The sequence below is a fragment of the Lepidochelys olivacea genome (genome assembly GCF_965140295.1).
Source record: "Lepidochelys olivacea isolate rLepOli2 genome assembly, chromosome: 1".
NCBI lineage: Eukaryota > Metazoa > Chordata > Testudines > Cheloniidae > Lepidochelys > Lepidochelys olivacea.
In genome coordinates, this window is record NC_140411.1 from 64,115,996 (window position 1) to 64,143,746 (window position 27,751).

Sequence of the window (27,751 nt, forward strand, 5' to 3'; positions counted from 1 at the left end):
ATAAAAAGGGGAATAAGGACAACCCAGGGAATTACAGACCAGTCAAGCTTAATTTCAGTACCTGGAAAAATAATATAGCAAATAATTCAGCAATCAATGTGCAAACACCTAGAAGATAATAAGGTGATAACTAACAGTCAGCATGGATTTGTCATGAACAAATCATGTGAAACCAACTTAACAGTTTTCTTTGACAGGGTTCACTTGTACAGTTTGCAGATGATACCAAGCTGTGAGGGAGCAAAAGGGTGGGGAGGGTTTGCAAGTACTTTGGAGGATAGGATTAAAATTCAAAATTCAGACAAACTGGAGAAATGTTCTGAAGTAAATAGGATGAAATTCAATAAGGACCAAAGCAAAGTACTACACTTAGCTCTGGTCTACACTGGAGGGGTGGGGGGAATCGATCTAAGTTACGCAACTTCAGCTACATGAATAACGTAGCTGAAGTCGGTGTACTTAGATCAACTTACTGTGGTGTCTCCACCGTGGTGAGTCGACTGCTGCTGCTCCCCTGTCGACTCTGCCTGCACCTCTCGCGGCACTAGAGTACAGGAGTCAATGGGAGAGCGCTCAGGGGTCGATTTATCGCGTCTAGACTAGACACGATAAATCATTCCCTGCTGGATCGATGGCTGCCCACTGATCCGGCGGGTAGTGAAGACATACCCTTAGGAAGGAACAATCAGTTGCACATATACAAAATGGGAAATGACTACCTAGGAAAGAGTACTGCAGAAAGGGATCTGGGGGTCATAATGGATCACAAGCTAAATATGAGTCAACAGTGTAACACTGTTACAAAAAAAGTGAACATCATTCTCGATCTATTAGCAGGAATATTGAAAGCCAGACATATGAAGTTATTCTTCCACTCTACTCCACGCTGATAAGGCCTCAGGTGGGGTATTGCATCCAATTCTGGGCGCTACATTTCAGAAAAGATGTGGACAAATTGGAAAAAGTCCAGAGGAGAGCAACAAAAATTATTAAAGGTCCAGAAAACATGACCCATGAGGCAAGACTGAAAAAAACAGATTTGTTTAGCTTGAAGAAGAGAAGACTGAGGGGGGATATGATAACAGTTTCAAGTGCATAAAAAGTTGTTACAAGGAGGAAGGGGAAAAGTTGTTCTCCTTAACCCCCGAGGATAGGGAAAGAAGCAAAGGGCTTAAATTGCAGCAAGGAACATTCAGGTTGGACATTAGGAAAAACTTCCTAACTGTCAGAGTAGTTAAGCATTAAAACAAATTGTGTAGGGATGTTGTGGAATCTCTGTCATTAGAGGTTTTTAAGAACAAGTTAGACAAATACCTTTCAGGAACGGTCTAGTTATTACATAGTCCTGCCTTGAGTGCAGGGGATTGGACTAGATGACCTACTAAGGTCCCTTCCAGTCCTAAACTTCTATGATACTATAATCTATTAGCTTTCAAAAGGCCTTTGACAAAGTCTTGCAGAAGACACTACTAAAGTAACTAAGTAGTCATGAGATGAGAGACAAAGTATTGTCAAGGATCAAAATCTGCCTAAGAGACAGAAAACAAAGGAGCAGGAATAAATGGTGAGCTTTCATCACAGCAAAAACTTAACAGCTGGGTGCCTCAAGGTTCTGTACTAGTGTTGGTGTTGTTTAATATCTTTACTAACAATCTGAAAAGTGGATCAGGAAGTAAGGTGGCTACATTTTCAGATGACAAATTATTTGGAGTATTCAAGCCCAGGGAAAACTGAGGAACTTCAGAGGGACTTAAACAAGCTAGATGAATGGATAACATGATAACAGATGAAGTACACTGTTGATAAATGCAAAATAACGCACAATGGAGGGAAATTTTTAAATATTCATACACCTTACAGGGATCTAAATTAACTGTATCAACTCAGGAAAGGGACCTCACTGGGGCATCACTGAACAGTTCAAAGAGGACCTCTGCATAATGTGCAGTTGCTGTCAAAAAACCAAAATGTTAGGATGCATAAAGAATGGGAGAGAAAATAATAAAGAAAACATTATAATCCCATTATATAAATCAATGGTTTCCCCTCATCTGGAGTACTATGTGCAGTAGTGGTTACCCCCACCTCAAAAATTATATTGCAGAATTTGAAGCGGTCAGAGATGACTGGTGAGAATGCATAGGGGCATGGGAAACCTCTCACCTGAAAGAAAGACTAGGAATGATTACCTTAGGAAGTAGGTAAATGAGAGGGGAAGTGACAGAAATAGAAAATAATATGTGGTGCACTTAGAGAAAGTAGATTGGAAGCTAGACACCTATTTGGATAACAAGAATATCCAGAATAATAAATAACAAAACAAATTATAAGGGATATAAAATCTCTTGCTTCAGGAATTAAGCCAATTTCTAACAACGTAGGGTAAGGACAAGACTTCCATAAGGAGCAGATTATCCCATATCTACCTACTGTAAAGTTTCTTGCACCTTCCTTTGAAGCATGTGGTGGTGGCTACCGTCAGAGGCAGGATACTGGACCATAGGTCTGATCTAGTGTGGCAATTCATATATTCCTAGCAGGGACAATGGTCCAAAATATGGTTTCATTATTTCCTTTATTACCCACAGAAGAGACTAGGCAGCAGAACTAAACCACTGAAGTTTTTCCCATTACTTGATGATTTAGAAGAGATAAAGGAAGTGAGCATTTATGGTTTTGTGGGCATGTGCAGGAAGGGTTAGAAATACAACTTAACAGCTCAGAGCTAAAATTCATACCCTACTGTTAACCATCTTTCAGTCACGCCTGTAAAGGCAGGTGATTTTAGAACTAAAATTTTCCAAACATCAATTAGGACTAAAAATAGATGCTATACCACCTGATGCCTGTGCATTTCATATGATTGCACTAAGCCAGGTGGATTTGCAGTAACCATAGCATTTTACATACACCTGTAGATCAATGACTGAAAATAAATGTGGTTAATATTTATATGCATTTTAAAAATGTTTTGAAGTTAGTTAATGTACTTTTTTAATAAAAAGCAAGACAGTGATAGACACTGAAGATAAAAGCTACATTGTCAAAACTTGAAAAAGATCCCTATTAGTAATTATATTTGTTGTCCTGAGGTGTTTCATATTAATTTGAACCTGCCTGTGGAACCATAATAATTAAATGTAGAAAGATTCCTACTAAATATATCCACTTAAGCCAATGGAAAATAATTCCCCCACAAGACCCCTCAAATGCTCCAACTGATTAGTGTCACACTGTCACATCTTGGAGAAAACTCCTCAATGTCTAACAGAATTAAGAGTCATTTGCAAAATGATAAAGTAATTTTCCTGAATAAAGGTCTGATATTAGTGAGGCAGCTTCCATTTCCCCCTGTTCAAAAGTCCAAGTAGAGTTAGGATACAAAAAAACTTGGAACCTCTTCTCACACGGGTAGACTACACTTCATCATCATTCCTCGGCTATCCCAATGCTGGAATGATAAATAGTTCTTGTCTAAATCTAAAACCAGGCAAGATGGAAGTAGAATTTCAAATAGGTAATGAAAATGACTATGAAAAAATAGCTAACATTCCATCACCCTCACTAGAGGGCATCTGTCCCACTGTCATCAGAGTGGCTTGCAGCCAAGAGGGCTTTCTGGACTCTTCACTGACAATAGACACCCGAATAGCAAAAGCACCAAAAAAAAAGGGGGCCTTTTTCTACCTTCCCCTAGCCAAAAGATCTCATACTATCCTGCCAGATGTGGATTTGATCCTCCAAACTTCGTTACTGAAAATCACTGTATCTGGGAAGGAAATTATAAATGTTAAAGAAACTTTAGTCAGTGCAACAACCTGACCTCCAACCTACGCTGATGAAAGCACACTTGCTCTGATCACTTTAGCTACTCATCAAACACCAGAATGAGCGAGCCCCTGGAGTCTTCATCAGCGAAGCTTTCATCAGGCTGGCACTGGACTTCCTTGGAAATTGACTCTTACTATGTGACCATGATCACCTGTGACAACTAAAATCCTCAGGAAAAATGGAAATGTTAATAGTTAGATTGAGAGTGGGAGTTTCTGATAAGAAGATGAAATCCTAGTACCATTGAAGTCAATGGTAAACTTTCCATTGATTTCATGGAGCAGGATGTCACCCAGAGTCTTCTTGGCAGCTAGTCCTTGGCTATAAAACACCTTTCCATGAGAGTTAAAAATGTTCACAAAACCTCACCACTTTTGGGGGGAAGAGGGAGAGGAACGGACATGACAGACTGATCTGTATCACCTAATTTCCCATAATGAAATAATTTAAAACAATTACAAAACATTCAGCCTTCCCTTAGAAGCGTGAAAAGATGACAAAATTCTAGGTTTTTGTGTAAAACGCTGATATGGATTTATATAAACTTGTAATCCCCTCATTCATATGCCACTGTATAAATAAGGTATAAATACAAAGACAGCGAGGTTGAAACCAACTAAGAATAATATGGTCAGCAAAAAACCCAATTATTTTAATACAGTTGAGGATCAGAATTATCAATTTAAGAATAGGGAATTAAAATAACATTTAGTGATAATCATGCAGGAAATTTAACTTAAAAGAATATGACACATTAAAAGATAAACTACAGCATAAAATAAAGATGACTGATAATAAGGACAGTTGATATTCACCTTCACTATTTTTTAATGTTCTGTATCAGCATTTTATGAAACAAATGTTAAATATACTAAAAGATGAGCATGAAACTGGGTTCAGAATTATCAACAGTTAATATAATGTTGTCATGACACTACAGGCTATTTCATCAATACACTTCCAAATAAAGGAAAATGAGAAACAATTTTATTGAGAACATTCTTGATTGTCTTAGTTAGTGTCTTTTTATAGCTTTCAAGGCTACAGCTATGATAATGGCACCATACCGTGAAGCTGTTGTTGACATTTTTTGTGCTCGATTCAGCTACACTGGCATCTGACAGGTCAACTTCATCAAATATTAGAGACTGTGAACAGAAAATAACACAAACACATTAAATACCACTTTTAAGCACACTTACCCTACTGCACTTTCACTTCCACATTACTGTTTTAGGAATCAAATTAAATAAGTAGAAAAATTACTAAGCAGATAAATCTTTCTAATTTCGCCTTTCAAAGGGAGCCATGCAACAATCTGATCAGTACGAAAATTCAAAAACATAAGCGGGCTGAAAATGAATTTTATCCCAGTCAAAAAAGTAATCTTCACTTTAAAAATACCTTTGAGAAAATGTACAATATTATATTCAGCCTTGAAGGGCCACTTAAGGAAGCCATAATAGAATCAAAGAAGATAAATACGTATAACAGTCTGTCAGAGTTTACTTTAAACATCGCAGCCTGTTAGCCAGTGTTAAGTCTGCTGGGAAAGGGTTAAATGGGTTCTGTTGGCTCACTGAGACTCATTGATGAAGAGTAAAACAATTCCAGTCATGTGTCTCTTCTCCCTTCCTGTGGGGAAAAAGAGTAAAAAAGAAAGACACCCCCCCCCCCTCCCCCCGGGTCATCCCACATACACACACTCAACTCATGGCAGGGAGTTGAAACTAAGGATGGTCCTGCAGTTGAGGCAGGTATGACTGGGATGGCAGGGGATCTGCATTTAATTCCCAGATCTGCCTCAGTTTCCCACCTGTAATATGTGGATGATCCTGCCATTTTCCCACCTCTTGTCTGTCTTGTTAATTAAGGTTGTCAGTTCTTCAGGGCAGCAACTGTACAAGTGTGCCTAGCGTGGGTGACTCATGCCCTCATTCTTACCTATGTGACCTTTGATACCTTTGACGCACCATGCAGCTGAGTCGCAGGGGAGATTGTAGTGCATCATGGGAAATGTAGTGGGTCAATCAATAGGAGCAAATGAGGGCCTGAAGCACCTGAACTACCACTCCCAGAAGGCACCATGGGGGCTCATGAAGAAGCAGCTTAATGATAAACTGATTTGAAATTAAATGTTTCCGTTCAGTTCAACAAACTGAAACATTTCCATCTGGATCAAACTGACCTGAAATGAAATATTTCATTTAGATTTTCCCTGACAGGAAGGAGAGTAATTTCTGAAAATGAAAATTTCCCACTGAAAATTTCAGTTTTTCAGAACTTCATTTTCCATTGAAAATTCATTTCAAGGGATAACTCCTGACTAGCAGTATTTAGCATAATCATAAAAACTTGAACTTTGAGGTTTAACATTTGAACAATATCCCTCCAATGTTTTTTTCCTTTTTAAAATTTATTTTCCTAAGCAAAAAAAGAGAAATCAGCTTATTAACGTTATTTGACTAATTTGTTTAAAAAGGGTAAAAGAACAGAAACAAACCACAATACAGAAAACTCAGAGGTGTATGTAACATGTCTTCTTTTGCAAGTTAATTTTGTATACTAATCTTTATAAATAGCAAATTGACTGTGAAAACAATCACTGTTATTTTAAAATTGATGGTCTAATTTTAATAAACCTAAGAAACAATTGGTGTTACAAGCATAAGGCTTTCGTTCTTAGTATTATACATCCTTACCTTTGAATCCTTGGCATAGTAAAGGGTACGGCCTCGAAGTTTGAAATAACGTTTTTTCCACCGCTGAAAAGAACTTGTTTGCTTCAATAGTAACCCTTCCTTTATACTTGTCTGAAAACAAGAAAAAAATATTTAAATACATCAGACCCAGTAAAAATATCCAAGTATCTAAATATACTATATAAAAAAAATTCTTAGACCCTTGTAAACAATTTTCTGTTCTGCACAAAGATATTCATTGTTTTTTATTTGTATTCACGCATGAGATGATGATTGATTCTATCATTTGACAATCAAACTATGCACAATTATTTTTAACAATGCGAATACTGGCAAAAGGTTACTTCTGTGTACGCATTCAAAAAGCAGTAGAGATATACACTGAAAATGCCAATAATTATTCTGGAGATTAAATTGCTATTTAATTGTATTACTTCTATAATTCAAAAAGCACAATATTGTAGTGCGCAATGATTGGCAGTTGCACAATTCTGAAAAAAAATATTAGTTATCTATGCCATACAAGCTCATGCAGATCGTACTCTGTGGCATCTGTACTCTTGCTACCCTTTTTTTCTAACTATTAAAATGGAAAAGAAGACAAACTCAAACTTGGAAGAATAGTGTCAAGAGCACAATAAATTAATGTGTTTAGAAATGTTTTGGTAGTATCTGTGGGCCTCATCACACCATTGATTTTTAAGCACTCCCCATGTACTTTTCATAGGAGGAGTTTTTATAACTCAATGGTATAATATAGTTCTGCACAGTGGCCTATATCACAGAGTGTCTTAAATACCCAATTTTCTCTTTTGAACTACACTATTAAAAGGGAAAAGCAGATACATATGGATCTGGATTCTCTGCTCTAAAGCAGCCTCTGAAGCATGGTATTTCCATTTTGTATTATGTCATGATGCAGATGTCATTGTACAGTGCAATTTCTAGACAACATGATGCAAAGGTCACTTATAAGTTGATCTGGACCTCTTATAAGCTTAATCAAACCCTGAAAAAAGGGCATGACACCATCTTCTTTCAATGGATGTCAAATTCTTCTTAACTTTAACATAATACATTCACAGTAAAAAGGAAAATATACCTTTTTGTTTCACTATTTCACATTTATGAACGTGAAATAATTGTTAAATATATCCATAGCATGGCTACTATACTAAATTCTTTAATGTTTTTTTCCTACTAAAATGCCCCCAAATATACCTAACAAAGATAAAATATTTTCATGTGATGTAATGGATTTTATTTGTTAGCAATTCAGTCAACAGTAGTCATAGGCACACACACCAGTTTTGGTTTTGTTTGTTATAGCCATACTGTACTTGTGTTTTGTTTCCCTCTTTGAAATTTTCATGGTGCACATGAATTAGGTGCATATGATTTACGTATATGCAAAAGTGAGAATAATATACAAATCAGTTCCATAAATACAATTTCTGTATTCAATGGTCCTAATTCCCTCTTCAAATATATAATGGGCATTGGCATTTATCTTCATATTATCCTGAAAGTGGAAACATCTAAATGTATGTTATGATATACATGGCATACATTATGGGAAGATCAGAATGTACACTAAAAACCTTCTTCATGAAGGAGATACATGAATTTAAAGTCTATAGAAAGAACATAAATCTGTTGGCCTATTTTTCTAGACTTTAAAAAATACACAGTTTTCCTGAAGATTAAATTAATTCCTTCATGCCATTTCTACAAAAACAGGCATTATCACGGCTTTCTCTCTCCCTTTTAGAGCACTAATAATATTCCACAAACACTCCAACCTGTTTAATGTAACCAGGGGATTGTTGTCCATTAAATGGCTCTGGAATCGTAAACGGCTTATGAATCAAAACTCTATGACAAATCTTTTAAACTACCATTTTAACTATGAGAAAGTTGTTTTCTCAACCAAAAAAACCCTTCTGAAGTTGGAGGTGAAAACACATTTAACTGCTATAGCATATTTTTTCATATGAAGCTATTACAACAGATCCTGATAATAAATATTCTTATTAATTTAAAATAGCCAGGTAATGTACTTTCATTCGTGTACAGTGTAAATGCTTTCATCAACAGACATACTCTACTGAGGGCAGAGCACTTCCATCATCCAGTTCCACTGGTACAGAATCCAACCCTTGCTACAGAACTTTGCTCCAAGGATGCAATAAGCCCAGCCCCCACTTCATTGGCAAAAGGTGATAAATAAAGCTATGATTTAGTAATGGAGGTCACAGAAGTCAAAGGCCTCCGTGACTTCAGCCAGTGCAAGCTGGGAGCTGCAGGGTCCCCTGCTGCCTGCGGAGGCAGGGACCTGTGGGGTACCCATGCCACCGCAGGCAGCAGGAGCCCCCCACCACTCCCGGCTACCACGGGCAGCAGGTGGAAGCCCTGCAGCTCCGAACCACCAGCGGAGCGGGACCCTGGAGCTTCGAGCCTGCCCACTGCTACCCAGGCTCCCCATTTTGTCATGGATATTTTTAGTAAAAGTCAAAGACAGGTCATGAGCTTCTGTGAATTTTTCATTATTGCCCATGACTTTTATTAAAAATATTTGTGACAAAATCTTAGCCTTAACGATAGGTCGCTCCGGTGGGAGACGGAGAGGTCTTGGCTGGTCTCTCTCACCTGGGAGCAGTCCTGGGAGATGGGGAAAAAGTAGTAACTGAAGCTGTCAGCAAACAGCATGGCCTGGAGAAGGGGCAGCAGCTTTTCCTGTGGCTCCAGCCCCCAACCCTAGCTCCCTGTTTTTCAGAACCCTGGTTGCCCTCTCTTCAGGCTACCTCCTCAAACTCTTCTGCTTCCAGACATGCTTCAGAAGAAGAGGTCATGGCTTGGCAAAGACATACATGTGCTGTGCAGCAATGAGAAGGGAGGAAACAACATACATATGTGGGTGCCTCCTGGAACCCAATGCATGCACAAAATGGGATGCTGCTGAAAAGTAAATTGAGATCATTGCATTCACAGAGGTGTGCAGCTCTCAGTTGTATGTTGATTAGCAAGTCCCACAGGTCAGTGTGGTGCCATCCTGGAACATACGGGCTTTAATATTTTGTGTAACATGTACAAATACAGACTTTTATCCCCATACACTTTTGGTAGTGATCTCTGCTACTTGGCAGATTACCTGGGCCCCCTCCTCAGGAAAATTCTGATTGTGCCCCTATTTTGGTCCAAAATCTAACCTTTATAGTGTGACACTTCCTAGGGTTATGAGGAACCTCCCCACCACCTGTCCTTAGCATCAGGAAGTCTTGTCTGTGCCTGCTGTGGATCAGCTGTCTGAAAGCATCAGCCTCTGGCAAGACAAGCCTGACCTTCCAGGCCTAATTCTCTCTGCAAAGGTTAGCAATAGGTAAGCACCAACCACTGAGTCCTCTGAGGGTCCCTCTGGACCGCTCAGCCTGTTCCACAGAACGCACACAGAACTCTCAGATACACTACTCCCAAAGAACAGCACCCTTCCATTTCCAAGGTTCAGCTCAGGATCCACCTCTTGGGGAAGTGGAGTAGCGTCTTCACTAGTAAGTGTAGACATGACCATAGTTTATCATCAAAGAATGGTGATTCAAATGATAGAAAGTAAGAATATTGGAAACAAATGGTAAAGCATAAAACAAAATCATAACATGCTTTCTAGAACCTAAACTTAATTAACAAGACACTGCCTAATTTCCTACAATATAGCTTACCCCAAGGACTTTCCCCAGCATTTTCAACCAGTTTGGCTGAGAACCCTTCTCATAAAATCAAGCCCGCTGGCAGCTTGGCCTCACAGATTAAAGGAATAAGGGTATGCCTCCATACCTCTTAAGTATTTCCCCAAAAGTTCATTGTCCTTACTGGCTCACTTCTTCCTCTAAATGTCCTCTCTTTGAAGATTTCACAGTCTTTCATTAGCAGTTGGCTCACACTGTGAACAGATGCCCATTTTGAACCATACAGTCCTTAATTTACACGTAAACAGACAAATAGACACACATTTCTTGCCTGAAAGAAAACGTGCTTTTCACCTTTCTGGTGATCAGCCTCTAGTCACAGACCTTAAGAACATAATTTTCAGTGTATATACATAACTACATATGTAATGATTATGATGACCAGTGTGATACAGGCTTTCATTAGAGACCTTACATGACATTCTTTTGATGAACTCCCTGCCAATCAATCTGCCAGCTGGCATCCAGAGGTCCTTGGGTCACACATAGATCATATTTCTAACCCCCAGTGTTGAGAGGAAAACCTTCAGTTACAAATGGAGCAGAAACCAAAGCAGTAATAATGTCTCCCTGAGTCTGCAGACAAGAAAACATCAAAGAGGCATGAACTGACCCATTCACCTCAGCAGAATATTAACTCTGAAGCATAATGGAAACAACTGTCAATATTGTTAACTACTTCACTGCTGTAATTTGGCAGAAGCATCCAGTTAATGGGCACATCTCACAAGCCCGAACTGCGATGCTTGCCAAAAGCTCTATCTCCCATTCAATTGCTAAAACCTCCAGCTTCCCCCATGACAGCTTGGGCAATCCAATTATACACCGTCACTGTAAAAATCTGCACACATACTGAAAACTAAAAATGTAGGGACAGAGCAAACACTCATGAATAAAATAGCCAGTACAATGCAATTTTCCTTTAGTTATTAATGAACTTGGTGGTACACTCAGCAAACTGAAATTAATGCCTATCACCTTAGATATCCTTACCCTTTAGCAACTTAGCAAACGGAAATTAATGTGCTACATAATAGTATTATATTCTCATCAAAACTCAATTTAAAAGATATCTCCACATTTTATAAAATTAAGTATTTGCAAATCAGTATTCAATTATTGAAAAAGGTAGAAACCCAATTCTTCATTGCAAAAACCCCAGTGATAAAGATGATTGGGGTTTGTGGGTATTACAATGATTGAAAGATTAAAAGCACCTTCCTTTATAAAGATGAATTCTTAGATATTTAGGTATCATTCAAAGTTCCAAGACTAAAGAGACTTGTTTCTGTGAAAGTGAGCTGTAATCTTCAGAGTGTGTCAATGTCAAAAATGAGTTAGAAGTGATTTCAGACACCACACAAGCCCATGAGTCAATTTTTGTACTTTTATAATCAAATTTTCCTATTGTAAAAAAAAAAAAAAATTTCTCTTTTCCCTGTTTATGTGAGAAAAACCCACAGGAACAATAGGGGAAGTCTGCTGAGGGGAAATATTGAAACCAACTATGTACAAAGTACTGCCAAGCACAAAAAAACACATGGAAATATCAAAGAAAAAATTACATTTTTCCCAGTCACTTTCATTTATATAATCTTCAGTACAACTTAAAAAATTCAGACAGAGAAGCGATTTTTCAAGTTGACCTTTTGTTTTAAAATTTGTTTTTTGACTTTACTTAGGTCATCAGAAGCCTGGACAGTTAATATTTTGGTTGCTAAGATCACAAAATGTTTTAAATAAAACAAGAAAATATATTAAACATACAGTACATTCCATCCTCCAGAGACACTGCCTATTGATTTACCTTCCTAAATTTGAATACCAAAACAGATCAACGATATTTCTGTATTGCTGTGAGATTTCTATATGTTCACAGGGCACACAGTTATGGTCTGAAGCAAACACAATTCTGAGCACATTACAGAAAAAGAAAATCTCATGGTTCTCATTAACTCATACTCCCTTAACATTCCAAGTCTTCTGCAGATCATTACATTTTTAATAATATGTCTTTTTCAATCAAAGTCTTGAATTTTGATCAAGATGGGATCTTGGATTGCAAGTCTATGCTTTGTTGACAACGTCAAAACAGTAGTTTCAATTCTGCCACTTATGCTGACAGCTCTCTATTAATGGTTTCAAAATAAAAATAAATTGAATCTACAGAAAACAAAATCTTCACCCAATTGTTAAATGTAACAGTACATTTTTATTGAGGGTTTCTTGTGACCTCAAAAAAGACAAAAGGATGATGTTTAAAAATAGCTATGCCAGGGATATGAATGAGCACAGTTAAATAAATTAACAGAAAAAAAAAGATAGAAAGGGGATTAGTAATTTAATGTAATAAAAAAAGATTGTAACAGTTTCAATGTGTATCTTAAGGTAAAAATAAACCAACAAAAACTAGAAACCCAATGTAAATTATCTTTATGCAGCAATTTTTTGTGGTATCATAACCAATTGTACTTCTCTGACCTGTATTTCTACAGATTTCTCTCCTTGTTCAGCTGGTAAATCACAACTAAAATTCCAGCAATTTCTTAGTGTGATTTGATCTATCTTGCTTTGAAACAGGACTAGATCAATGTGCACTAAGGAACTGTTAGTATGTGTTAGCAGGGTCTGAACGGACAGTTATCAAGCGGCAGGCTAGCGTGAGATAGAGTCATACCCAAGCTTAACGTGAATGAAATGTTCCTATAACCAAGCCCTTACTCTCTCTGTGACCCTGAGTAATTATTCTTTCTGCTTCAGGTTCTCCATCTACAAAATGTTTCTCTCATTAGTTCATGTTTGTAAAGTTCTGAAAATGGAAAATACTATGTAAATGAAAGACGATTAACTGAAAGAACAGACTGTTCTTATTAATAAGGGGAATAGAACAGCTGTAAAATATTTCACAACGGACAGATCACTTACAAGGTTGTGCTTTAGTGCCAAAGACTTGGTTATTATTCACAATTGAGTATTTGGTGCCAAAGACTTGGGTATTATTCACAATTATTAAGGGCTAGGGTATTATTCACAATTGAGCTAACTTCTGTCTTAGAACAATAATTTACAGCTACAACTTGGAATATCAAGTACTGTTCATTTTAGTTTCATTAGTTCTGAGTAAAAAGGATTAAAATGGGTAAAATGACTCTTTCCCACGCAGGAGAGTGACATGGAAACACCACATACATCAGAAAATCAAAATTACAAAATTATAGAAATGTATATGAATTTTTCCAAAGAGACAATCAAATTAAAATGCTGATTAGGCTAATTTTAATAAAGTCATTCTGGCCTTGATCCTGTACCAAGTGAAGTCCATGGGAGCACTGCTATGGTCTTCAATGGCTGCAGGGTAGGCACTCAAAGATTTTGTTGTTCCATAAAATACATGTAGGTGTAACTATAAAATAACATGAACTACTAAAACTACTCAAGAGAAGATGCCTCCCACAAGCAAAATGCAAAAATCCCATTACAATTCCACTGGGAAGAGTAGAGTTTCTGTGGTCCTAGGGTAATGGTCTAACACATTTAAAATGTAAACAGTAGCAATCATCCCTTACTAAAGGTGTGTAACAATAGTATTGCCGAAGAGAGGCATATTAACACTGCTGCACACTTTCAAATCAAAATCATTCTCTGAAAGAAAATATAAACAAAAATTACAATAACATCAATATTATAATTAGATCTGTCTCAACAAATATTCAATTTTTCATTTATATTACTCTATTGGTTTTCTCCCTTTAAGACCACTAACAAATTCCATTGATTAAGACAAAACTCTAAGGAGTTGTACTCAGTAGAAAACAGCCTATTATTTCTGGCTATCAAATCCACTAAATGTTATCAACATTTGTGAAAATACTAAACTTTCAGACAATATAAATGTTGAGAAGACCTATAAAGTGAAAGGAGAGTGTTCCCAGAATCTTAATATGTATTGACTTTTCTAAAGAACCTAAACATGCATCAGTACTATACCCCTCCATTCGTAAAGGCTTTCCAAACTATTTTGGTTACAAAATGATCTGTCATTATACCATATTGTTTCTGATATTTTAATAGGATTAAGTCTGTATAAGACACTACAGGTGTTATAACAATCAGCAGCTCATATCATAACTCTAGTTTAATCAAACTCCTGTTAGTTGACACATTAAAGTGCTGAGTATCTTTGAGACTTTATAGATAGGCTTGGAAGGATTAGATTTTTACTGGTAAATGTCAGTAAATGTCAATTTCAGCATACACACAAAAACTAACAAAAAGCTATTTCCATGGATAATAATCGAAATATACAGATAAGCAAACTAAGAAAAATGCTGAGAACTTAGAGTTTAAGAATACTTACTGACTATATTTTGACATCTGATGTGGACAATTTGTGTTTTAACAGTTACAAAGTGTTAACTTTGTGAATCTCAGCATCTAATGTCATTAAATAATTACTGTCAGACCCGCCTCCATAATTTCCTGCAACTGTGAAAATGTATATTGATAAAAGTAAAAAATAATACTTTAAAATGAACAGAGATATTATCCATCAAAACTCAAAAAAACAAAAATAAAAAAAAAATTGAATTCTGCCAGGCCTACTTATAGAGCATTTCCTTTTGAGTTACAGATTATACAGTTTAAAATAATTCACTGGTTTCACTGTATTCCAAATTTATATTGAGTTCACTCTACTTTACTAGAAGGTGTGGGAAATTCTGATTACTTATGTCATATTTTGAATTCAGTTACCTAACTATTCCTCAACAAGTTTAATTCATCTACTCTTTGATTAGCCAATTCAATGAAACCTTTCATCCACAATAACTCCTTGGACAGGGCACCTCTTTCCAGCAGATCTCAGTGGTGAAAAAAAAAAAACAAAAACATTACTGTCTAATTCATTATTCACTGCCCAGAAATCCATATTTTTAAGTGTGAAAAGCAGCAATCTAATTGATATGACTATGGTAAAAGCATGCCAAGGAACTGTGCAACATGGAAAAAGCAGTTCATAGCAACAGACTCCAGATAAAGCTGAAGAATTATGGACTGTGCTTACTGTTTTTTAAATTTTCATGATTTATGTAATCTGGCATCCTGGGGACTGGATTAGGCTTTTCATATTTTATTAAAATGTTTGGTTTAGCTTCAAAAGATGCCTTTATATCAGAGGTGGGCAAACTTCTGCCCGCGGGAAACTGCTGCCCAGCCCCTGAGCTCCTGGCCCAGGAGGCTCTCTCCCGGGCCCTCCCCCGCTGTCCCCCCTCCCCCGCAGCCTCAGCGCGCCACGCCACTGGCGCAAGGCTCTGGGAGGCCGGGCAGCGCAGTTGCAGAGCCACGGCCTGACCCGGTGCTCTGGCCGGTGCGGCTGTAGCGCTGCCAGCCACTAGTGCTCCAGACAGCGTGGTAAGGGGATGGGGACGGGGACGGGGGGAGATAGAGGGCAGGGGAGTTGAGGGGGGTGGTCAGCGGCCGGGGGTGTGGATAGGGGTCAGGGCGGTCAGAGGGCGGAGAACAGGGGGGTTGAATGAGGGCAGGGGTCCGGGGGGGGCACGATTGGGTGGTGGGGGGCAGTCAAGGGCAGGGGTTCTGTGGGTGGTTGGATGGGGCAGTGGTCCTGGGGGGCAAGTCAGAAATGAGAGGGGGGGTTGGATGGGACAGTAGGGGACAGTCGGGGTGGGGGGTCCAGTGGTGGTCAGGGGACAGGGAGCAGTGGAAGGTAGTCCCGGGGGGGCCGTCAGGGGACAGGGGGCAGTTGGATGGGGCAGGAGTCCCGGGGGAGCCGTCAGGGGGCGAGAAGCAGGTGCGTGGGGGTTGGATAGGCGGCAGGGGCCGGGCCACGCCTGGCTGTTTGGGGAGACCCAGCCTCCCCTAACCAGCCCTCCATACAATTTTGGAAACCCGATGTGGCCCTCAGGCCAAAAAGTTTACCTGCCCCTGCTTTATACCATGCAGTTCTGTGAAGATATGGTGTAAACCAATGGCTCTCAAACTGTGATCAACAGAGCACTTGCTATTAGGGCAGTCCGAAAAAAAATTATTCTGGTTCATGAAAAATTTAGAGGTTTCAAGATTTGTTTTTGTTCCACACTGGAACAAGACCAAGACCTTTAGAAATTTTTCACAAAAAACAAGAGAAGAATAGGGACCAGCCCAGAATTGCCAATAGCCCAGTGGGTAGGGCACTCACCTGGGATGAGGGAGAGACAGGATCAATCCCTGCTGTGAATCAAACAGAGTTAAACAGTCAGACTCTCTGGAGCTCTCCTGTTGGAGCTGTTCCACTTTGTAAAATAATTAAATATTCCTTGGGACAGAGAGATACGGATTCTCAAGCCAGTTGGTTAGCGCACAACCAGGGATATGGGAGACCCAGGTTCAGTTCCTTGTTCTGCCCAATTCAAAGTGGTGACTTATTACATATTCACTGGGCAGACAGAATCAGGCAGAGACGTGAACCTGTCTCCCCCACATATCAGGTGAGCCCACTAACCACTACTGGCTACGCTAAGGGGTTTTTTTTTTTCCCTTTCTCCCCTGCCCACCTGCCCTGAAATTTCAGACTGGAAGTAAGAAACTTTCCCAACAAAAGTTTTGATGAATCAACAGTTTCTGACCAAAAAAAAAAAGCTTTGTTGCAAAATTCCCCATCAGCTCTACTTACCAGTGATCTGTGGGGAGCTGACTAGTCACATGGCATGGCCTCCACTCCTTATTTCCAGCTACAACTTCATTCTCTTTAAGAGAATGAAAGCATAGATGGGTATTCAGAAGACTGGACTCTTTTCTCAGTTCAAATATAGACTTTCTCTGTGACCTCAGGTAAATCACTTATTCTCTGCGCTTTGGTTCCCAATCTGCACAGTGGGGATAACACTTCCTCACCTCATAGTGGTGTTGGTATTGCTAGGTGTGAGGGGTGTACAAACCCCACACTGAAAAGGCAGGAGTTAAGTGCTATTTAGGGCCCAGGCCACCTCAACCCCCGCACCTGCAAAGGATATATGGGCTGGAGGAGGAGCTTAAAAAGAGAACAGAACAACTCAGTAGCTGATAGTCAGTGGAGGTAACAGATCTACACTCTTAGCTCCACTGTGAGAGGTCCAGCTGCTTGGGGATTCTGGCTACTGGAACTCTACCAGACCTACTGAGGAGAAGAGGACTCTGGACACTCAAAAGAATCAATTCTCTCCAGTCTTTTTCAACATCTACATGCAACCACCAGGTGAATTGGTCAGATGACATGGACTCAATTGTCAGCAACACTAGCTGACCTATATGTCTACCTTTCATCACAAACGACCACATCACCACCATTTCCTTTGACTGAAGGTTCACATCCACAATTGGTCAATTCAGTCTGCAGTTTGGGTATACTCTCGGATTACTCCCTGACGCTGAGCTCTCTCATCATAATGGCCAGGACTAATGCTTTCTACCATCATCAATTAGCTAGGAGACTTCATCCCATCCTGGTGGACGAACATCTGGCCTCATTTATTCATGCCTTTGTCACTTCTTGGCAGAACAAAAGCAACACAATATACAGGTACCTGGAAATGAAACCTACAGCACTTAGGAACCTCCAACTACTACAAAAAGCTCTACTCTCTCATTTCCTTTTCCTAGTTACTAAATCTTTAGATAGTTTATTATAGGAGTATCTTTGGTGCGAGATCTAAGGTGTAATTGACCTGGGGTAAGTGTCTGGTCCTTTGGAACTGGTAGTAATCTGAATATTGCTGAGATGTTTGGTGTAAGGAACAATCTATCACACAGGTAAGCTTAACTGGGTGTGGTAAGATACACAAGGGACTGTCTATGCCTCCAGAGTGCTTGAGGAGTTTTTTCACTTGATAATTGGTGATATCTAAGTATAGAACTCACAACCAGTTCGGGGTTTGTGCTCTGCTTCTGAACAGTCTTGGACAGGTATTCACGCTCTTGAGCCACTGGAGGACAGCTTGACAGATATTATGTATCTTTTTAAGCTAACAAAATTGCCTTTGGTTAAGAGGGCCCTAGAGTGAGGGACTCTCTTTCCCATGACCTCTCTCCACTTTTAACCATTACCTTAAGACTTTCTCCCTGAAGTTATTTTCATTAGCCTCTGTGATTACCACCACCATTAACTGTTTGCATCCTCTTTCTCCATCACTGCACCTTGTGTTCTCCCCCCACCACACGCACACATTTTGTTTTAAAAGAGTGTTTTCTCTTTAAATGTTTTTCTTCTGTTGTATTTCCTGTTTTACTGTAGAACTCTCAGGCACTCTGGTATGAGAAGTCCACCTATCACTTGGCAGCCAGTGTTAATTAAATTAGAATACATAAGCATAGGATTATTCAATTACCTTCATTGCAATGAAGATATTGTTATTATTTATGCTTTTACTGTCAGTGACTTGTGCAGTTAAATATGCACTTTGCGTTTTAAGTAGCATGATGTCTGCTTTTTCCATTAAAACAACTGAACATATTATTAAAGTATTTTTAATAGAAAAGCATGGAAAAATAGAAATGACAAGCATGGAAATAAATGTGTTAGAGTATCAAAACTGTCAAAAAAAGTTATACTTCTATAATTACTGCCTTTCATTTTATCAATAAAAATCTGTCTATAAAAATAAGTTCTCAGTTTCTTACAAACAGGCACCAATGATACTGCCAAGAATGACCTTGAGCGGATCACTGCGGACTATGTGGCTCTAGGAAGAAGAATAAAGGAGTTGGAGGCGCAAGTGGTGTTCTCGTCCATCCTCCCCGTGGAAGGAAAAGGCCTAGGTAGGGAGCGTCGAATCGTGGAAGTCAACGAATGGCTATGCAGATGGTGTCGGAGAGAAGGCTTTGGTTTCTTTGACCATGGGATGGTGTTCCATGAAGGAGGAGTGCTGGGTAGAGACGGGCTCCATCTTACGAAGAGAGGGAAGAGCATCTTTGCCAGCAGGCTGGCTAACCTAGTGAGGAGGGCTTTAAACTAGGTTCACCGGGGGAAGGAGACCAAAGCCCTGAGGTAAGTGGGAAAGCGGGATACCGGGAGGAAGCACAGGCAGGAATGTCTGTGAGGGGAGGGCTCCTGCCTCATACTGGCAATGAGGGGCGATCAACAGGTTATCTCAAGTGCTTATATACAAATGCACAAAGCCTTGGAAACAAGCAGGGAGAACTGGAGGTCCTGGTGATGTCAAGGAACTATGACGTGATCGGAATAACAGAGACTTGGTGGGATAACTCATATGACTGGAGTACTGTCATGGATGGTTATAAACTGTTCAGGAAGGACAGGCAGGGCAGAAAAGGTGGGGGAGTAGCACTGTATGTAAGGGAGCAGTATGACTGCTCAGAGCTCCGGTACGAAACTGCAGAAAAACCTGAGTGTCTCTGGATTAAGTTTAGAAGTGTGTGCAACAAGAGTGATGTAGTGGTGGGAGTCTGCTATAGACCACCGGACCAGGGGGATGAGGTGGATGAGGCTTTCTTCCGGCAGCTCACGGAAGCTACTAGATCGCATGCCCTGATTCTCATGGGTGACTTTAATTTTCCTGATATCTGCTGGGAGAGCAATACAGCGGTGCATAGACAATCCAGGAAGTTTTTGGAAAGCGTAGGGGACAATTTCCTGGCGCAAGTGCTAGAGGAGCCAACTAGGGGGGGTGCTTTTCTTGACCTGCTGCTCACAAACCGGGTAGAATTAGTGGGGGAAGCAAAAGTGGATGGGAATCTGGGAGGCAGTGACCATGAGTTGGTTGAGTTCAGGATCCTGACGCAGGGAACAAAGGTAAGCAGCAGGATACGGACCCTGGACTTCAGGAAAGCAGACTTCGACTCCCTCAGGGAACGGATGGCCAGGATCCCCTGGGGGACTAACTTGAAGGGGAAAGGAGTCCAGGAGAGCTGGCTGTATTTCAAGGAATCCCTGTTGAGGTTACAGGGACAAACCATCCCGATGAGTCGAAAGAATAGTAAATATGGCAGGCGACCAACTTGGCTTAATGGTGAAATCCTAGCGGATCTTAAACATAAAAAAGAAGCTTACAAGAAGTGGAAGGTTGGACATATGACCAGGGAAGAGTATAAAAATATTGCTCGGGCATGTAGGAATGTTATCAGGAGGGCCAAATCGCACCTGGAGCTGCAGCTAGCCAGAGATGTCAAGAGTAACAAGAAGGGTTTCTTCAGGTATGTTGGCAACAAGAAGAAAGCCAAGGAATGTGTGGGCCCCTTACTGAATGAGGGAGGCAACCTAGTGACAGAGGATGTGGAAAAAGCTAATGTACTCAATGCTTTTTTTGCCTCTGTTTTCACTAACAAGGTCAGCTCCCAGACTGCTGCGCTGGGCATCACAAAATGCGGAAGAGATGGCCAGCCCTCTGTGGAGATAGAGGCGGTTAGGGACTATTTAGAAAAGCTGGACGTGCACAAGTCCATGGGGCCGGACGAGTTGCATCCGAGAGTGCTGAAGGAATTGGCGGCTGTGATTGCAGAGCCACTGGCCATTATCTTTGAAAACTCGTGGCGAACCGGGGAAGTCCCGGATGACTGGAAAAAGGCTAATGTAGTGCCAATCTTTAAAAAAGGGAAGAAGGAAGATCCTGGGAACTACAGGCCAGTCAGCCTCACCTCAGTCCCTGGAAAAATCATGGAGCAGGTCCTCAAAGAATCAATCCTGAAGCACTTGCATGAGAGGAAAGTGATCAGGAACAGCCAGCATGGATTCACCAAGGGAAGGTCATGCCTGACTAATCTAATCGCCTTTTATGATGAGATTACTGGTTCTGTGGATGAAGGGAAAGCAGTGGATGTATTGTTTTTTGACTTTAGCAAAGCTTTTGACACGGTCTCCCATAGTATTCTTGTCAGCAAGTTAAGGAAGTATGGGCTGGATGAATGCACTATAAGGTGGGTAGAAAGCTGGCTAAATTGTCGGGCTCAACGGGTAGTGATCAATGGCTCCATGTCTAGTTGGCAGCCGGTATCAAGTGGAGTGCCCCAGGGGTCGGTCCTGGGGCCGGTTTTATTCAATATCTTCATAAATGATCTGGAGGATGGTGTGGATTGCACTCTCAGCAAATTTGCGGATGATACTAAACTGGGAGGAGTGGTAGATACGCTGGAGGGGAGGGATAGGATACAGAAGGACCTAGACAAATTGGAGGATTGGGCCAAAAGGAATCTGATGAGGTTCAATAAGGATAAGTGCAGGGTCCTGCACTTAGGACGGAAGAACCCAATGCACCGCTACAGACTAGGGACCGAATGGCTAGGCAGCAGTTCTGCAGAAAAGGACCTAGGGGTGACAGTGGACGAGAAGCTGGATATGAGTCAGCAGTGTGCCCTTGTTGCCAAGAAGGCCAATGGCATTTTGGGATGTATAAGTAGGGGCATAGCGAGCAGATCGAGGGACGTGATCGTTCCCCTCTATTTGACATTGGTGAGGCCTCATCTGGAGTACTGTGTCCAGTTTTGGGCCCCACACTTCAAGAAGGATGTGGATAAATTGGAGAGAGTCCAGCGAAGGGCAACAAAAATGATTAGGGGACTGGAACACATGAGTTATGAGGAGAGGCTGAGGGAGCTGGGATTGTTTAGCCTGCAGAAGAGAAGAATGAGGGGGGATTTGATAGCTGCTTTCAACTACCTGAAAGGGGGTTCCAAAGAGGATGGCTCTAGACTGTTCTCAATGGTAGCAGATGACAGAACGAGGAGTAATGGTCTCAAGTTGCAGTGGGGGAGGTTTAGATTGGATATTAGGAAAAACTTTTTCACTAAGAGGGTGGTGAAACACTGGAATGCGTTACCTAGGGAGGTGGTAGAATCTCCTTCCTTAGAGGTTTTTAAGGTCAGGCTTGACAAAGCCCTGGCTGGGATGATTTAACTGGGAATTGGTCCTGCTTTGAGCAGGGGGTTGGACTAGATGACCTTCTGGGGTCCCTTCCAACCCTGATATTCTATGATTCTATGATCTTATCCACACGTTTGGTTAGGATTTAGGATTTTTTTTTTAAATATATATCTGCTGCCTGATTGTGTACTTCAGTTCCACATGAGGTGTGTGGTTGACTGGTCAGTTCGTAACTTTGGTGTTCTGAACTCTGAGGTTCTACTGTGTACATTGTTTGAAAAGAAAAAATTATCCTGTGTAAAGATGTGGTATACCAAACTGTCAGCCACTGAAGAAATGTAGGGACTATTTAAAAACTCCTGAACCAGTTCATACTAGTGTTAAACTTAGTATATACATTAAAGATAGGTAAAGTTATTTTCTGACACCTCTCAATGAAGTGTCATATATGAAAACAGGTCAATGAGTTTCTTTGGTATTTGCTTGTCTTCTACAATAACAAACCAGAAGCTAATACAATTTTTTCCTCATAACTGTTTACCTGTTTCTGTGGAGTTTAGCTTTGTGTGAATCTCTAGGTGATCGCTTCAGGATTGTCTGAAGAGACAGGATTAGTTCTACCCTACTGAGAGCATGAAAGTAGTGAGGAGACCTTTGGAGACAGTACTGAACCGCTGAACCATCTTCTTTGTGCATGTGGCCAAGGGGCTGTGTTGAATGCCCAGTTGCATGAGATGCAATAAGATGAGAATTCTGTGTTAAGAATTTATAATAGGCTTTGTGAAGAAGACAAGTTTTTAACATCCTAGCATGGAAGACGCAACTGCCTTCATCACAGTTCTGATAGCTCATGAGATAATGTTGGATATAAGAACAAATGGATATAAACTGGTGATCAGAAAGTTTAGACTTGAAATTAGACGAAGGTTTCTAACCATCAGGGGAGTGAAGTTTTGGAACAGCCTTCCAAGGGAAGCAGTGGGGGCAAAAGACCTATGTGGCTTTAAGATTAAACTCAATAAGTTTATGGAGGAGATGGTATGATGGGATAACATGATTTTGGCAATTAAATGATCTTTAAATATTCATGGTAAATAGACCCAATGGCCTGTGATGGGATGTTAGATGGGGTGGGATCTGAGTTACTACAGAGAATTCTTTCCTGGGTATCTGGCTGGTGAATCTTGCCCATATGCTCAGGGTTCAGCTGATCGCCATATTTGGGGTCGGGAAGGAATTTTTCTCCAGGGCAGATTGGAAGAGGCCCTGGAGGTTTTTTGCCTTCCTCTGTAGCATGGACACGGGTCACGTGCTGGAGGATTCTCTGCTCCTTGAAGTCTTTAAACCATGATTTGAGGACTTCAATAGCTCAGACATAGGTGTGAGGTTTACCGCAGGTGGAGGTGGGTGAGACTCTGTGGCCTGCATTGTACAGGAGGTCAGACTAGATGATCATAATGGTCCCTTCTGACCTTAATATCTATGAATCTATGAATGTTGAATTGGCTTCCAAAGGGCCCGCAGGCAAGATCATTCCAGTTAGTGGCAATGAAGGGCATTTGGCACTTCCAGCCCTACATACCATAGCATTGCCAGGTCAATGATTAATAAAACTGATCCATGATTCTTGCAAGCAGCATAACCTGAATTTGATATGCACACACCTGACAGCAGAATATAGTAAATGTAAAACATTTCCATCAAATAGTCTCTCACGAAAAGAACTGGTTTGCATAGTAGCACTTGGGAACTCTCCTAAGACAGTACTTAGGTACAAAAGTTAGTACCTAGAGAATAAGTTTGGTAGCAAAGAAATCCAGAATTTACACTTCAAAGTATATTTCTAAAATTACAATTTTCCTGCCTTTGTTTTTGTTTTTTTTTATTAATTTTTTTAATCCAATTTATTTGGTTGTGGTTTTTTGGAGAGATTTAAGTTCAAATAAATTAAAGAGCTGTGTTTAGGGGGCAAGGAGAAAACAAAAAAGTTATTACAACTACTATTGCTAGCATTTATAAAAACCAAAGAATGCAAAAGGGAATGAAATTTTACTATTCACATCACACCATTTTGTAACCCAACTGTATTTTTAAGCTTCTTTGCAGATTTTTAAAACTATGTGTAACTACAATTGGGATTCAAGCTATCACCACTCATTCACTTATCTATGTCTCTTTCCCTTCCCCATGCCAAACACATGCTTGCTAGAACCATCATGGGGCAGGGACCGCGTCTGTTTGTCTAACTTCCAGCAGTTAGGGCACTTCATAGTAAAGTTTTAAATAAACTTTCAAAATAATTTAAAAGTCTAACATAAGGGACAGAAACTACAGTCACGCTAACTTGAAAGTATCCGTATTCCTCACGCAATTTCATTTGATAGATATTTTCTTTCTACTTAATACCTCTACCAGATCACTCCTGGGAAGTGGTTGGATATTTATATATAATCACAGTAAACTGGTATAGTCTTCAACAGCAATTCCATGTCACCATTATAAGAATGCTTTCAGAATCCTTTCATTGCCAGAAAGCATTCACACTAAATTGATTTACGAAAAAAGTTTTCACACAAAAGGAGGAGGCACAGAGCATTAAAAGTGCCTCAAACTTGTTTTTATCAGTTTTCCTCTTAAGAGCCTTGGTCAGCTTTTTGATTGCTAATCTCAGTCGTCCAGCTACCAGGGGTTGCCCTATAAAGCTGATTAAGTTGAGGCCATTTGCTTCTCAGAGAGCCCAGACATGAGCCCCTTTCTCTTCAATCATTTGTTCTGACCAGTCATCCAAACCATCCCAACCTGCTCAGTTGTGGGAAGCAGAAGACTTTAGCAGAGTGTTAATTCTATCTGATGGTTTTGGTTGAAATCCTCTATTCTCTGTTCACTTGACTCTAGTGAGAGCAGTGTGCAAGAGATGTTTTATCTACTCCAGCACCATCCGAAATTAGATACAGAAAAGGATTAAGACACGCTGACATATATTCAATAGATTTTTAAAAAGCTAAGGCAACCTTCACTTTCTACCATGTAAAACGACACCAAGGAACTTACTTACTGCTAACTTTTTTACTAGCAATGATGCAACAGAAAAATAGCTTATTTGAATTTACTTAGAGTACAATTCTCTCTCCAGTTGTTGCATACTAAAAAAATCCCAGTGCTAAGTAGATTACTGTACTTCCTTTAACCCGCCCCCCCCCCAAAAAAAACAAAAACAAAAAAACAGACTATGGAAGAACATAGTTTAAAGGAAACAGTATAAGCTTACAACAGTCTCATTTGCATATGTGTGCTATTAATTCATGCTCTGATTCTAGGCGTATGCCTATGCCATGTGTGCTGCAGTGGCATTTCTGCAGCTATTCTCTATACCAGTGGTTCCCAAGCTTGTTCCGCCGCTTGTACAGGGAAAGCCCCTGGCGGGCCGCACCGGTTTGTTTACCTGCCATGTCTGCAGGTTTGGCCGATCGCAGCTCCCAGTGGCCACGGTTCGCTGCTGCAGGCCAATGGGAGCTGCTGAAAGCGGCAGCCAGTACGTCCCTAGCCCGCGCCGCTTCCAGCAGCTCCCATTGGCCTGCAGCAGCGATCGGCCAAACCTGCAGACGTGGCAGGTAAACAAACCGGCCCGGCCTGCCAGGGGCTTTCCCTGCACAAGGAGTGGAACAAGTTTGGGAACCACTGCTCTATAGCGTAGCAATCTGTAGTGCAGACACTTGCTACAGAGAGAAGAGATTTTTCTGTCATTGTAGTAAACATACCCCTTTGAGAGGCAGAAGCTAGCTAGATGGAAGAATTCTACCATTGACCTATCTGCATCTACTGTGGAGGTAGGTCAACCTAACTACATTGCACAAGGTGTGACATTTTTCACAGCTCTTAATGATGTAGCTAGCATGATTTGTAGGTGTAGACCAGGCCTAGATCTTAGACTCCAAGCCAGGACCTTGGAAGTATACTACACCGGAAAGGAAGGTGACAGTGAACCAAAAGCCTTTGAAACCTATTAGAAAGGTAGCGAATCCCATCCAATCTCACTTGTTTAAACAGATTTTTAATATAGTCAGTCACTAGCAACATGACAAGAAATGAGAACAGGAGTGATTAATCCTATCTCAAGGAGATTTTGTATTGAAAAAATCTCTCTCAAACAATAACATTGCGCTCCTGAATGTGATTTCTGTGGTAAGAGAAGAAACAGAGTTCGGAAATAGGGATATTGACAGGGTGAAGGTTTTTTGTTTGGTTGGTTATTTTTGCACATAGTATTGATTCCTTGTCAGATTTTAGAACATGAATTTTGAGCAGATATGATGCAACTGGACCAAGACAATTAATAATACCATGAAGGCATAAGCGTATATCAACAGACAACTGTCCTTATTTTTTTCACCACAATAGGCTAGTCCCATCAGTGTCCCCAGTGTTTGGCAGCTACCATCAGAAAGAATCAGATTGTCTGAGGAATTACATTTGAGAAGTATAAAAAAAAAGACAACTCCCCCCTCCATATGGAGGAGAAGTTGGCTTTATCTTTCTGCACTTGAACCTTCAAAACCATCAACAACTGGATACATGGCAGCTAGTACTGCCAAGACAGGCCCTTTCCCATGACCTGAGACAATTTAAATTCAGGCATGTTGTTTGCAGTAGATTATCCCATCAGCTGCAGATACGGTCACTGCTGCATATTTTTCCTTTTATAAAGACAGAAGACTTTTAGTCTGTAAACTGAAATATTGACTAATCAGAACCACAGCACAATGGAATTAGCTAAAAGCAGCCAGAGCATTTCAGGAGGGCAACTGAGCCAACTTCACTACAGCAGAAGCCTATAAGAGTATGTCTATCCTGCAGCTGTGGGCGCAACTCTCAGCCTGGGGAAGACAGACTCAGACTAACTCGGCTTGAGCTAGTATGCTAAAAATAGCAGTGTGGACATCACAGCATCAGCAGAGGCTTGGGCTGGCCACCTGAGGTCAGACCCAGGGAGTCAGATGGGACCAAGCTCAAGTGGCTAAGCTTGAGCCTACACTGGAGCCACAACATCCACATTGCTATTTTTAGCACACTAGCTTGAGCTGAGTTAGCGCATGTCTGCCTACCTGGGCCAGGAGGCATGCTCCCAGCTTCAGCGTAGTCATACCTTAAGTTTGCACATTCACTAGAAAGTTGCCTGAGTTACTGGCAGGATGGTTAAACTAATCTAACCCACAGTTATTTCTAAACTATTTTTGTCACATACTTGGAGCTTCTTTTTGCATGTCTGATAATGGCAACACTGAAAAAGCAGACCACCTTTTCTGGTTACAAACTTGAAATTCCTTAAGGACTCTTGAGAAAACATCATTGTTAGCACAAAGTGAACTTTCCCCTCTAACCTGCAAATCAAAGAAAGGTAGCTCTCGTAGCTAGTAGGTCCCTCAAAGACTTCCTCTGAACCTGTGAAGGCAGAGAAAGTTTTAAAGAGTTGGAGTTATCTCCCCCTTTCATTAACTGGCATCGTAAGTGTCTTAAGAATCAATGTGCTCTCTAAATATAATTCTGTGGGGCAGTAGCAGGGCTATATTCTTAAACCTGTTTATGCTACACTGAAAGTCAGGTTTGAATTTATATACCTGTAAGTTAATGCA

General features: G+C 40.5%; 1 protein-coding gene across 1 annotated transcript in view; it reads right to left on the reverse strand.

Annotated features, from left to right (window-relative positions):
• DGKH (diacylglycerol kinase eta) overlaps positions 1-27,751 on the reverse strand; it is a 252,206-nt gene that overhangs the window by 106,904 nt on the left and 117,551 nt on the right. Inside the window, 2 exon segments of the mRNA XM_084643173.1 lie at positions 4,899-4,979; positions 6,534-6,644. Coding sequence (XP_084499299.1) covers positions 4,899-4,979; positions 6,534-6,644 — 192 coding nt within the window.